The sequence below is a fragment of the Zosterops lateralis genome (genome assembly GCF_965231275.1).
Source record: "Zosterops lateralis genome assembly, chromosome: 20".
In the NCBI taxonomy this organism is placed as follows: Eukaryota; Metazoa; Chordata; class Aves; order Passeriformes; family Zosteropidae; genus Zosterops; species Zosterops lateralis.
The window spans coordinates 3,456,358-3,470,714 of NC_139780.1; the positions used below are offsets into that span (position 1 = coordinate 3,456,358).

The window sequence follows — 14,357 nt, forward strand, 5'->3', positions numbered from 1 at the left end:
AACATCAGCATCTCACCCTCCTCCTTGTGGAGAGCATTTCTCCTGGTGTGCCTTCGTTAGCCCCGCTCTCTGACACCTAATTTGAGTGACCCTTTAGTGACTAATTTAATTACCCTGGCCCACAAACTGACAGACAGCTGTTAAAAATGGTTATTGCATTATTAATACGCTCCAGTAATTTCCCATTAAAACTATACTGTTAATAATTTTTTCCCCCTGTATTTCTTCCCTCTTAATTAGTCTATTTAAAACTTTGAAGGAATATTCTCTTTATGGTAAATGGGAGCGTCGAGCAAATTACATTTTTGATTGAATACTTCTGTGATAGGCCAGCAAATAAGACCGTTGAGTTGTTAATTATTGTCAGAGTTTCACACGATGCCTGCTAATGAGGCAGTCAATCTTCTCTGCCATTCCCAGAATATTAATGGAAGCCACTGGTATTGATTTTGTCACCAGGAAAGGTAGGAGCTCCTCCTACTTGAAGGGCTCCAGGGAGGGCAGGTGGGATCTGCACTGGGGGGGACAATGAGGGGACCAGAGAGCTTGGGATGGGTGAGGCAGGAGGGCTTGAAGCTCTGGAAGCTCTTGGATGTGCCAATGGCAGCTTGTGCAGCTCAGGGACCCAGTGAGGGGCTGGCACATTCCCACAGGGATCAATCCCATCCACAGGCTCACCCAGGCAGGACAAGTGACAGAGGGGTGACACTTCCTGCCAGACACGCTGGTCCCTGTCCCCTCCCTCCATCTCTACCTCTTCTATCTCTGAAGAATATCAGATTTGCTCCTTATCTTTCTGTGATAAGACAACTTTTATTGGTTTCTTTTTTTTCTTCTTTTTTTTAAAGGGAAATACCTGATCTGTCTGGACTTCAGCAGATCACTTGATAGAGCGATGCACGGAAGTTGTGAGTAAAGCAACCGTGGATAAGGATCGACATGAAACCACGAGGTGGCCCAGAGACTGTTCAAAAACAGCCTTTGAGCTGTGCTGGGAGATGAGAAAGGGAGCTTTTTGTACCATTTCTCAAGCCCTCTGGGCCCTGATCCTGTTTGATTTTCACACTAATGTTCTCACTGGAGAATGAAGGAGTCTGCAAAGTCTATCTATGTCAGAGTCATAGGAATTCTTTTCCCCACCAGGCTCCCACTGCCCAGCTCAGAGAGCAAGAGCAGGGAGGGGCAGTGCCTGGTGCCATCCTCAGTGCCAAAGCCATCTCCCTACTAACAGCACCCTGGCCAAGCCAGAGGGAATCCCACCAAAAAAAGATTTTGTCCCAGGAAAACCAAGACTGAGTGGGGCAACCCATCCCAGATCTATGTGTGTCTGTGACCAATGTCCTGGATGTCCATTAACTCCATCCCCCTGGCTGGGCAGGGATCTACAATTCCCTGAGCTCCTTGGCACACATGTGCCATTGAAAGGTGCCACATGTGTCCTGCTCCTGCACCCAAAGCAAGGATGAGCAGCACAGACCCTGCTCCCCTTGGGCTGTGGAGGCAGAGCTGACCCACAGGCATGGCCTCCTCTGCCTTGGCTGGTCACATCACCCTGAGCTCGTCCCCCTGAGAAATGTGGGGCTGACTTTGCCAGGACTGTGCAGCATCAAGTCCAAGCAGAGCCCTGGATTTCCTAAATAGGTCACCCAGCATTTGCTGTTGGGTTTTATTTCTGTAGCTTTGCTCTGAGGAAACGTTCTCACTCTGTGAGTGCTTGACCCAGAGACCTGCAGGACTGATGCTGAGTGCAGACATCGTGCTGGCCCTGCAAACCAGCTCAGCTCCCTCTGAACTGCCTCAGCCTTCCCAGCACAAACCTCTCCCAGCCCTGCTCCCACTGGGAAAGCCAGGATGTCGCCCTGATTTTTCAGCTTTCTGATGTTTTCCCATTTCTACTTGGCTATGGCTTTGAATCTCCAAAAAAGCCATTTCACCCCCCTTGTCTGGTACTGAGGCAAATCAACACAAACCCAGGAGTGTTCCTTCCCCTTGGACCCAGCACCCAGACAGGAAAATGAGAGGGCTTGGCTTGGATTTGTCACATCAGGTAGGAATGATCTGCTCCTCCCTGAAGTCCTTGAGAAGTTCCTGTAAGGAAAAGAAACAGCCAGGTCTCCCAGCACACCCAGTGCTGAATCCTTGGCCCAAGTAAGCAGAGGGCCATCCCTGCCCCCAGAGCTCTCCCTTCCCCTCTGGGAAATGCAGGATGGAAACTGGAGCCACCACCGGCAGGAATGGGGAGTGTGAGCCACCATGGGCAGGGGGTTGGACACAAAGATCTTTGAGGCTTCCTCCAACCCAAACCATGCTGTGCTCCTATGATTCCATCAACTGATGAGCCATTTATTTATCCAGTGACAACTTTATCACAATTCTTTTAAAACTCCTCAGCTCTGGCCCCAGGAGAACCCACAGTCCAAACCCAGAGCACCCACAGTCAGAACTAACACCTCCACCTCTGTCCCAACCCCCAGTCCCTGTCCCAATCCCATTCTCAGTCTCTGTCCTGCCACAGGTGGTTTTGAGTTGGTAAAACCAGATTAACACACAGGAAAAGGGAGTTCAGATGCTGGTCTGTGTTTGATACACACTGATTTTAAAAAATAAAATAAAATAGAAGAGAGGAAATGTGGACTGAAGTGAATGAAGAGACTTCTCCCTGCAAAAGCTCAGTGTATATTTACACAGCATCCTGCCTTAATGCTCAGCTGCTTCATTTGTGTCACTTTAAGCCCTCGGCAGCAGCAGGGAAGTATTATCTGGGGTTTAATTGTGTGCTGCTGGGTTCTGCACGGCTCCCCACAAGCTGCTGCTGGGAGAGAGCCCTGTGGCAGGGCTGGGGTGGATGTGATGAGGCAGTGACAGGGGGACAGCCACAGCCAGGAGGGGACACTCCCCCAGCCTGGACAGACAGAGGACAGCTCTGACACATAAAGTGAAACATCAGTTTGCATGGAGCTACCCAGTGCTATGGCATCTGGGATGGACCCTGCTGTGCACTGCCCAGACCTCCTGTTTGCAGGAGACAGGAGTAGGTTCTACCCCAAAACTCATCCAGCTGCTGAGCCAACACTTCTGAACATGTCCCAATGCAGGCCTCCTCTCCAGTCTGCTCCATATGAGCCACTTCCGTTCCCTCTGCTGGAGGTGAAACAGGCTCTGTATAGATTATACATAGGCTGTGTCCATCCCTGCAGAATCCTCCCGTTTGAAGTTGCTGAAATCTGATCTCACCTGTTACCTCCTCCCTTGACCCAAACCTTGAGACTCTTCCCCTGCAATACCTGATAAAACCCCACCAACCTGCCCCTGCCCTCCCTTCATCTTCTCCTCTCTCCCCAGCTCGGGGAGGAGGGAAATAAAATGGACTCTGATGCTTAACAAAGCAGAGACTTGTTTTGTCTGTTCCCCTGCAGCGCCTGCACCTCCCTGGACATGATGATCACTGATGTTACACATACCATCCCTCCCTGCCAGCACTGCCATCCCAGCCTGCCCTCAGATCACCCCTGCTGGAGCCCAGCCCTCTGAGAGAGGCACAGCCTGCAGCACTGGGTCCCCAACTGCACCCATCTAACTTTTGATAAAAGGCACTTGGTTGCAGTCAATAGCATCTCATAATATCAAAAACACCGCAGGAAACATCAAGAGCTGAATTGATTATGGCACAGTAATTCTTCAGGCAGTGAAAGCAGGGCAATTCCCAAGATGGGATTATTTTTTTGCAAGGCTTCACCTAATTTTCTTGATGTTATTTTCCCCCTGCTCACTCCCCAGCCCTCCTTGCAAACCTCTCCAACTTTGCACTGCTCTTTGATTTAGTCCCTGAAAACAACATTTTGCTTAACACAGTTAAGTTTCTCAGCAAAGTTCCTGGGAAAGCATCAGCACCACCAGGATTGCCATGACTGAAATGTGTGCAGCAGGAAAAAGTCAAGGAAGATTTTTGCTTTTGGCTCTGTAGTCAGCAACTCATTTTGGGGAGACTAGAAAAATCCCTGACAAGAACTCAAAACATCTAAATCAGAAAAGAAGACCAAACACACAGACCAAAAGAGGAATGATACAAAATCTGTGCAGAGTGGAGGCAAAGGGCAGTGGATATTCAGTCTGATCCAGCCTTGACAAAGCACAGAAAAGTTTTGTGAGCCGCTGGGCAAGGCCACACAGGACACACCATTCCTGCTCTGTGCAATGCTGGCATTGCCTGTAAGCCACACACTGAACTTTTTGGTGCTTCTAAACACGTTTTGAGCTGATTTTCCTCCTTTGCCTGGAAGTGAGAGGGCCAGGGAGGGTCTGCAGAGCATCTCTCCTGCATCTGGAAACTGTGGAATGAGGAGCAGCACTGCAGGAGCAAAGTTACTTTGAGCTGCCTGGAAAGTGCTGCACTGAAAGGCACAAAGGGCATTTTTTTTACTAATGAATCACCCCAAGAGGCAGGGTGACATCCTGGAGAGGAAAAAAATCCCTGGAGGGCAGCAGCCAGAGCAGAGGGGCACTGCACTGAGGAGTGGAAACATCACCCTGGCTCTGCTGCTGAGGAGCAGGAGCTGAAACAAATTAACTTCACTTGTCTTCATGGAGCACAGCCATCCTGGGTCACTGGCTGTGCCTAGCCTTGGCTGCCCTGGAGTGAAAATCAAACAGGAGCTTTGCCCCTTGGCCTGAGCTGCTGTCCCTCATCCCTCCACAGTGAGACCACGTTGCTCTGCAGCAGCATGTGCATCCCTTTTTTTGCCTTCAGCAATTAATAAATCCCCATAAAAATCAATCTAGAGGTCTGTCTTCCATGGTGCAGTATGGCTCTACCAGGAAAAAGGGAGCCTGGGGCTCTCCCTGAGCTCCCAGTGAGGTGCCCTTTCCAAGAGCCCTTTCCAAGCCTGCAAGGGACAGTCTCTTCTTGCAGTGCCCTAAAAGCAGAAGGACAAAGCTGCCCTGTTTGTGTCCATCTCCATTCCTGTCGTCTCCACAGAGGTGGTTTTTCCTCCCTGGATGTGAAGCCTGTCACAGGTTCCTGGCACACTCCCAGGAACATTTTGGCTCCACTGAATTTTATTAGTTTTGTCCTTTGGCTGAAGGGATCCGGCAATAGTTACAGGAAAAAAAAAAATAGGAAAGGAAGAGTAGATCCCATCCACATCAGTCAAGTTTTAGGCAACTGAAATCTCATCAGGACTAGTTTTTTGATAATGCCAGTTCTTTTCACTGAGTTGTGTTAAGACATAATTGAAGAAAAGGCATTTCCCAGTGTCACTGCCCCACTTGGGCATCATCCCAGCACCCTGCCTGGGTGGGTATGAGCTGCCTGCTCCTTCCTCCTGCAAACCTTCTGGTCCCTTTCTCAGGCAGGAGATGCACACAAAAAATAAAGGTAATAAAACTCAAATAGGGGTAAAAAAATTGTAATTCAAGAAAAATAGTACAGAGAGGCCAGGGGGTTGTGCTTTGAACAGGCAGCTACAAAGCACATTCCAGCCGCTGGTTAACAGAAAGCAAAGGCAGCGACATAAAAACAAATAACAACATCAAACAGGGAGGGAAAAACATCTTTCAACACAGGAACCCAAGGTCTGATTGTGCTACCTTGCATCACCCTTTCTGCTAAGCATTCACAGTGTGTTAGAGCCTGGCCTCCCCCTCCAAACCCTCAGCACCACTGCTTGTCTCAGCTCTGGCAGGATCCTGCTCCACACAGATCCCATGTGGATGGGAATGAACTCCAAAAAGGAATAAAAAACCCAAAAAACAACCCACAAACAAACAAAAAACCCAAACAAACAAAAAAAACACACACACACACACAAAAAAAAACTATCCACACACAAAACAAACAAACAAAAAAACCCACCAAAACAAATTAAAAAAAATACAAAAAAACCACCAAAAAATCCCCAAAAAGCACACACACACACACACAAAAAAAAAAAAAAAATAAAAAAAAAAAAAAAAATACACCCCCCCAAAAAACCCCACCCAAAGAATCACACAAAACAAAACAAAACAAAAAAAACACCACCCAACTTTAATTATATAATTATTGGATGAGCAACATGGCCTTTCACCCTTCATGAGCATCCCACAGATATCAGCGTCCAGGTGGATGTGATACAGGAATGAGTTTCAAAACCACGAGAGCCCCTCCATCCCAGTAAATGCATCCATTTCAGCACTGCAATGGAGGGGTGGATGGACACACAGCTACAACGGCAGATCCATATGGAGAACGTGGAGAAGCTACAGTGCCAAACCCTACCCGGTGATGGGAGATCCCAGAGACATCAAAGGGAATCATTCTGGGTGTGAGACAGCGTTTGTAGATTTGGCAAGTGTGGGGTATTTTTAATTGTCTCAATAAACATATAAACAAAATCTGTTCACTCACTGGGTTGTGGGTTTTTTTTTTCCCTCCTGGGCTCTGCAGCACCATGGACAAGAGGAAATGCAATCACTCAGCTGCCAAACTTGTAGCTCGTGCTGGTGCTCCCTGTGATGGATTTGTCTACGAGCCAGCCCCAAATTTACACCCCCTGTCCCTAAGAGGTTTGATCATTTCTATGCAGTTTTACAGCACAGCATCAGGACCTCAAAAATTCAGAGTTCACACAGCAGAGCACAGAGAGCGAAGCTCAGCGTTATTGCAGCAGGAGTTACTAAAAGCCTGGGATGAGGGAAGGCTGAAATGTTCCCTGGATTCTGGGCAGGAAGGATGCCACGGCTGCTGATGGAGCAGGAAGAGACAGGCTGAGGGCAGTTAAGTCCCTGCAGTGCTGGGTGATCCACATTTCAGTTCTGACCTAGCCCAGATCCTTCCTGGGTGATTTCAGCTCCATATTTAAGGGGGGAGGTTCCCCTCTTTGCCCATCACGCTGCTCCCCTAATTCTCTTGTTTTGTTGCTCACACCCTTCGGTGGCTGCCGCAAGGTTACATCTCCATTTAGTCACCCCTCGGCAAAGTGAGACACACCTGACTCTTCTAACCTGCTCTCATAAATCACAGCAGGAGGCAGGGAGGAGGAAAAATCCTGGGAAGCAGCCAGGACCAAGCTCAGTTGACAGCTGCAGGGCAAGGGCTGATGGCGGCCTCTCTGTAAATGCACCTGTCCCTGCTCTCCAGGGGATGAGGCCAAAGGCTGCCTCTATCCCAATGTTAAGCACCAGAAGATGCTTCTCCACCACTTTCTGAGAGGCAACAGCGTCTCAGAAGCCCAGGCCAGAGCACAGGGATGTTATCTGTGGTGTCTCTGTGATGTGCAGAGTAATGGATTGCCCTCTCTGCAGAAATGACTGAGTTGTGCCTGCTGATGCAATGATCAATTTGCTCCATCATGCAAAGCTGTCCATTCATCATGGCCATCGACTGCAGCCACTCACACCTTTTTACTGTCCCCAGTGGAGGAGGAGAGCCACAGGGCCCTGCTCAGGAACAGCCTGAAAAAGGAGCTTCCCCTCTCCCCCAGGCTCCTGGCTGAGGGTCTCTGTGGCACTGAGCACCAGAAATCACAGCCTGCTCTACTCCAAGGGGCAGCAGAAAGACAAAAAGGGAAAAAAGATCAAGTTCTCATGGCATCTTCTGTGCAAATGTCAAGAAAAGCTGGCAGGGTGCTCTCTGCCTGTATGCCATACCCCATCCCACATGGAACTCCTGACCTTGAGGGAGGCTCACCTGCAGCTGCAGCCATTCATCTGTGTTCCTGCAGATCAGGAAGGAGGTTAAGGCACAGACAGATGAGTTCTGCCTCTGCAACACCAGTGACAGCAAAGCTGTTTCCACACTCTCCTGGCCCAGATTCTCTTTGCCTTTCTCATCCACTTCATTTTCCATCCTCTTCCACTCCCAGGGAGCCTCACACCACACCGATCACCACTGACTTGTAAAATCACAAGTGCCCAAATCACTGCAAAACCCCTTCAGAATATCACTCAAAACCCCTGGAGTAGCAGTGAGGCTGCAAGAGCACAGCACAGCTGAGCTGGTGAATGCCATGGGCAGGGAGAAAAAGCCTTGCTCCCATCCTTGACAGAAGACAGGGCTCATGAGGGCACAGAGAGGGGGAGCAGAGTGTTCTACCTCTGACAGAATCGAAAATAAAAACAACAAACAAATAAAGAAAAAGTAGAAATAAGAAATCCAGTTGATTGTACTTTGGCAAAGAACTCAGAGAGCAAAGGGGCTCACTTGGGAGCAAAACGAAGATGAATCGACAGTGAGTTCAAGAGAATTCATTCTGCTGCTGAACACTTGTCTCTCCATCAGGACATCTCAAAGGCTTGTCAAGCGAAGGCAAGGCTTTTATTTGTTTCTATGGTTGCCATAACGATAGAGCTGTATGTCATGTCAGGCAGCAGCTGAGGCTCGTGCCTCTGATTTATGGCTGCTCAACAGAAATTATCAACTTTTCTGCAGAGCGAGCGGCACAGTGAACCGTGACCACTGGGAGTCTGCCAGTGCTGTGCTCTGCCTCCAGGGTTAACTCTCCTCTTGGCCCCCCACAGCTCTGTGTGCCCCAAGGGATGATTTTATTATCCCCTGTAGAGATGCTTTTATTATCCCCTACAGAGAGGCTTTTATTATCCCCTACAGGGATACTTTTATTATCCCTGCAGGAATGCTCGGTGCTGAGGCAGTAGGACTTGGGGGCTGTGGCTGTAGGTCCTCATAAACTGCCACAATTAGAGCAATTCCTGACCCACAGGGCGAGCTGTACCTGCCAAAGGCTCAAATGGAGATGGCAGGGTGTCCAGGGAAGGACAGCAGAAGGATTGAACACCTTAACAATAATTTGTTTAACAAAATTTTATAGACTAATGTGTTTAACACCAGGTTATGGGAGAAATACAGGTAAGAGTGAGAGAGATGGGAGTAGAAACAAAGAGGAGTCTTGAAAACAAGCAAGACAGAGTGGGACTGGGATGTATTTCTTGTCCTGGCAGGGGATGTGCTGCAAGGACAGTCTGCCCAGCCTGAGACCCCAGGCTGTGGGGACAGCACTGCTGGCCAGCCCCATCTGAACAAAGACATCACCTTTGTGAGCGTGGCTGTCACACTGCCAGGCTGTGACTGATGCCATCGCTGTGCAGGAGGATCAGACTCTGGGGTCGAGCAAGGGATGCTCAATATGGTCAGTGATAAATTATATATGCAAGTTTCATTAACTCTAAGCACTCTCATTCCTAATTTATGACGCACAGCCCTAAAACCTCCAGCATCAAGTTTTGCACACTCCTGTGTCCTGTCCCCTGAAGCCCCTGGAGCATCCCAAGGGGGATGTTTGCACAAAGCCTGGAAGTTTTACTGGAAGTTTCTCTAATGATTTGGCTGCAGCAGGGGAGAATTTGGACCCTTCATCCCCATCCACCAAAGTACAGCTTGTTGCACTGCCCAGCAGTGAAGCACACAGAGAACAGCATTGGAGTCAGCATTTCCCCAGAGAGCTGCTGAAAGGCCGAGCCCCACCTGTCCCTCTGCATCTCAAGCATCTTCATAAAAACACACGACTACATTTGAACCTTTAACCCTCTGAGTTGTAAAGACTTCATCACTTGTTTCCTCCAAAGCAGGCTTTCTGCCATTTCCCTCCATTAAACCCTTCAAGACAAGTGACCCCAGAGCCAAAGGTGCCAGACTAATGAAAGGTCTGCAGGAATGCAGCACGTCTCGTTATTACAGACACAGGAGGAACACAGCTCTGAGCCACCACCACAGTGTCACAGGACAGCAAACAGGGCAGCACGGCTGTGCTGCAGCTGGTGGAACACAGCCCAAGGTCTGCCCTGTGGACTGTATTAAAGCCCAAGCACTGCAGGTTCAGGAAGAATTTCTTCACTGGAAAAGAGTTGTCAAGCATTGGAAGGGGCTGCCCAGGGAGGCGGTGGAATTCCCATCCCTGGAAATATTCAGAAAGTAACTGAACTTGGCACTCAGTGTGCTGGTCCGGGTGACAAGGTGGGGATAGGCCATGGGTTGGATGCAATCCTTGAGGTCTTTTCCAACCCAAATGATTCTGTGACTCACCTGGAGGAGCTCCCAGCATGAAGGGACAGCAGTGCTGCCACAGTCCCAGAGCCAGGAAACAGGAGCTCTCCAGGCAGAGGGAGGGATGGCTGTGTTTGAACACCGACACCATGGACAGCACCTGTTCACCACCTCTGATATTGGTCTGACGTGCTGGATCACCACCTGAACATCTGAATCACCAAAACTCCTCCCCTGAGAAGCTGCTTGTGTCAGCCCAGAGATAAAACAAAGAGGCTGCAAGATAAGCAGCTCTGAAAGTTCCTTTCTCATTGCATGAAAGCACCCAAGATACTCAGAAGAGGGTTCCACCCACCCCAGGGTGCTGAGGATCCTGAGCTTGCAGCTCCTCGTTTGAGAAGTGTTTCAGATCTAATGTAGAAATAATAGATTGCTTTTCACTTCTTACTGTATCTGTGAAGCCTTCCATAATTCAACATCAAATATTTATTATTGCGTTTATTAAAGTTTTAATAATTCAGGGACTCCTGTGTGTGAGATACAAGCGCCGTGAACTCGCACCTCCCTCCTTTTACCTGAGCCACTCCAATATTTATACCTGGAATTCTCACTTCAGGTTCCATTTATGAGGGGAGCAGGCAACAGCCCTGTGCCAAAACCTCCCCTCCTCCTGCCTGGCATTCATCCACCCCAACAGAGACTTTTCCACAAGGAGCAGTGCCCAGAGACAATTACTGCACTGGAGCAGAAAACAAGCTTCTGAGCCTCTACCTTCACCGAGGCACTTTTAATGAAGATGTGAGGAGGAAAGAAAGAAATAATGTTCTCTTGGCACTTTGGCTTGGAAAACGTTAGCATAAACCAAGGCAATCCTTCCCTTTCTCAAATGAAAAGCAGAAGTTGTTGCAAGACAAGAAAAACGACGCTCCTAAAAGAGCCAAACTGTGATAGATATGTACCACCAGTGTCTTTTCACAAGCAAGGGAACAAGCACTAATTAGCAACAAAAACACACACACTTTGAAGTGAGAACATCTTAGATGCCAGTCCTGGCTCTGCCACAGCTTTTGTAGGCACTTGATTTATCTACAGCCCTGCCAAAATGATGGGACAGAAGAATGGAAATCCATTCCTCATTGCTTTGGGAAAAGAGAAGCCAGAAGGGGCTGGGGGACACAAGGATCCTTCTGGTGCCCAGGGAGATGATTCACAACACAACCAAGGATTTGTAAGTCAGGAAATTGTTGTCTGGAGTCAACTGGAGAAAGCAGCAAGAAGGAAGGGAGGGAAGGAGAGAGGGAGGAAACACGGAGTCTCCCTGGCACCCAACAGTTACATGTTCAATCTTAATTTAATGGGAGAGAGGGGAATGCACACTAAATACCTTCAAAATTAAACCCTTATAATTTACAGTTAAACCCTTGTAAACCAAGCCATAGAGGATAACCACCACCAAGGTGATCAGCAAAATGTCCAGGCATTCACTGAACTCCAAACAGGAAAAAAAAAAAAAAAAAAAACAAACCCCAAACTCTAATTATATAAATATTGGAGGAGCAACATGGACTTTCACCCTTGAGCATCCCAGCAGGTCTCAGTGGCCAGGTGGATGTGATACAGGAATGAGTTTCAGAAACATGACAGCCCCTCCATCCCATTAAATGCATCCATTTCAGCACTGCAATCTAACATTACATTTAAGCCACTCTCAAACTGCCTTGCCACAGGCTCCTACCAATTCACCTGCCTGTACTGGCAGATTTCAGAGTTACACACTCAGGCCTGGCCTAGACCCATCAGCCCAAAGAGCCTGGAGAGCAATCATATCAGATTTCTTATTGAAAGGAAATTAATCAAACCTATCATCACAGAAATTACTGCATCCTCAATAACAATTTAAAGAGCAGTGTAGGCACTCAAGCATGAAGAAAACGAGAAATCTGCTCCCTACCTGACATCTGCTGGATCTTCTGTCACCAGAACATCTGTCTTGCAGCTGGCAAGGGGATTGATGGAAAGCTCCACAGGGGGCACCACAAAGCTCTTACTGACTGGCAGCCACAGCCCTTGACCCAAGCTGTAGGTGGACCTGGAAAAAGGACAAACATGTCACATAGGAACAGAGTGTCCACAGGGAATGGTGGCCCTCCACAGCTGGGGCAGCGGCGGCACCATGAGATGAGTCAAGATTTGGTCTTGTCCCGAAAGCCAAATGAGAGAGGAATGACTTGAGATGTGACAGGAGAACATGGGGATGGGAAAACTCTTCTTTTTATTCCAGGAGGAGTTTCTGTGCATGCTGTCCTTGTGTTTGCTGAAGGGACAAGAGGGGAACCCTTCTCTGCCTGCCAAATATGGACAAATAGTTCAGGTCTGTCACAGACAAATGACACTTGTCTGTGGGAACTGACAGTGGTCAGAACATGGATTCTCAGGCTCCAGGCAGTGCCTTGAAGCCTCTGGGAAAGCCAAGGGCAAAACTCTCATTCTGGCCTGGGAAATCATGAGAAAGAACCCAAAACAATCCCTGTAGATAGCCTCCTCCTGACACCTGCTATTTTTCCAACTTGTTTACTGATGGAGATGTTTACAAAAAGGTGGTGCCCTAAAAGACCAATCCTATTCATTGTATCGAAACACTGTATAAAAGAATCTGTCTTTCAACAAATTTTGCTATGAGCCCTCTGAAGAAATCAGTGTTCTATGTGTCGTTACATGAGCTGTCCTGAATCCTAACGATACTTGTCCCCTCACCAGCACAAGGATGAGCTGGGATTGACCAAAAGGTTGCATCCACTGGGATGTCCTCGTGGCTCTCCCTTCCCAAATGGCCCAGCTGAACCCTCCTCTGACTCACCTGAGAATCTTCTCTGGCGCCTGCTCTCCCGTGACCAAGTCATACCCCCGCTCCAGCGTCGTGTAGGGCCAGGGCCTGGGAGGAGAGAGGGCAGACACAGCTGAGCACATCACTGGGCTGGCCGAGGGGCACAGTGACCACCCAGGGGGAGGAGAACTGGCTCCTCACCACCAGGGGAGCCGGGGCAGACCCAGCCCAGCACAGAGTCCCCACTCACCCTTCGCTGTGTCCCCAGTCGCTGCGCACACACAGGTGCCGGTGCACGGGGTCCGGGGCGTACCCTTCATGGCAGCTGCACTCTCCTGCAACACAGCAGGGAAGGGTGACATGTCTCTGGTGTGTCAGTGACTGCACAGTCAGGCCCTCCTCCCTGCTGCCCATCCCTGCTCTGTCACAGCCACTTTGGTCCCTCTTGTGCCCCTGAAGCACTTTGGGCTCCAGAAGCCCCCAGGAGATGTGGAAGGCTGTAACAAACCCATAGTTATTCTCAGGGAGGGGATTACATGATCCAGCACCCACAGTAGCTGGGGTGAGGTTTCATGATGTAAAAAGTCTGTCCTTAACCACAGTGTTCCTGTGAAATCCTGCAGCCAAGGGTTCACTCCTCAGCAGGGATCTTGACCTCCCTTGAGCAGAGCAGTGTCCACCCTGTGCAATCCCCAAGGTGGACACCACAAACCCATCCCACATCCCCTTCCCACCTCTGCTCTGCCATCTGCCACCAGGACAAGAGAGCAGAGTCTCCTGCAGCCCAAACTCCCACTGGAAGATGCAGAACCCCTCAATTTCCACCCTCACAGTTCCTGTGCTGTGTCCCCATCCCACAATGAAGGATCTTTCAGCCCTGCTCCCCTTTGCTCTCTGGGTGCTGCCTCCACTCTGCTCCTCTCTTTTGACAGCAGGAGAAGACATTTCCCACACCAGAAACCCGACCGCACTTGGCCCAAATTGATTCAGTGTTTGGTAGAAATACATAACCCGAAGCAAGAAACAGCAAAATCAAAAGATTAATTGGATTCGCACGTGGAATTTCTGCTACAAGCTGCTGCCAGTGTTCCCCCCACCACCACCCTCCCCTCGTCTCCCCATCGTGCCTGACGGTGCAGCAAAGCTGAGCTGTAAATACTGCTGAGGTGGGGACCTGGGGAGGATGCTGGGAGCTGGGTACCCCCCTCACAGTGACAATGCAGACTGGCAGCTACCTTCGTGCTCCTCGGGATCCTAGGCAAGTTCTTAAAATGCCTCACAAGGATTACAGTAAAGAGCTTTATTGTCAGGAGGGAGCCAGATGGGGATTCAACCGCTGAGGTTTTTTTGAGGAAGAGACGCCTGGGAAGGGAGAGGCAGCAAAAAAAGGAAAGAGAGGGGGGGGGGGGAAAAGAGACGGCTAATGATGTGCTAAAATGCAACAGCACCTTCATGAAATATTCACTGCCTCAAATGCGTCTAATATTAAAGATTAAATGTCCTGGGATTTGTCCTAGCGACTTGGAAGCACTGATTTATGATCTGTCAAAAGCTGCT

At 49.1% G+C, this 14,357-nt stretch overlaps 1 protein-coding gene across 1 annotated transcript in view; it reads right to left on the reverse strand.

The window, feature by feature from the left end:
* The window catches only part of ASTN2 (astrotactin 2), a 281,232-nt gene that overhangs the window by 169,106 nt on the left and 97,769 nt on the right, over nt 1-14,357 (reverse strand). The window contains exons 8-10 of the mRNA XM_083875651.1: nt 13,051-13,135; nt 12,834-12,908; nt 11,928-12,065 (exon numbers count right to left, since the gene is read on the reverse strand). Of these exons, the coding sequence (XP_083731777.1) occupies nt 11,928-12,065; nt 12,834-12,908; nt 13,051-13,135 (298 nt within the window). The remainder of the gene's footprint in view (nt 1-11,927; nt 12,066-12,833; nt 12,909-13,050; nt 13,136-14,357) is intronic.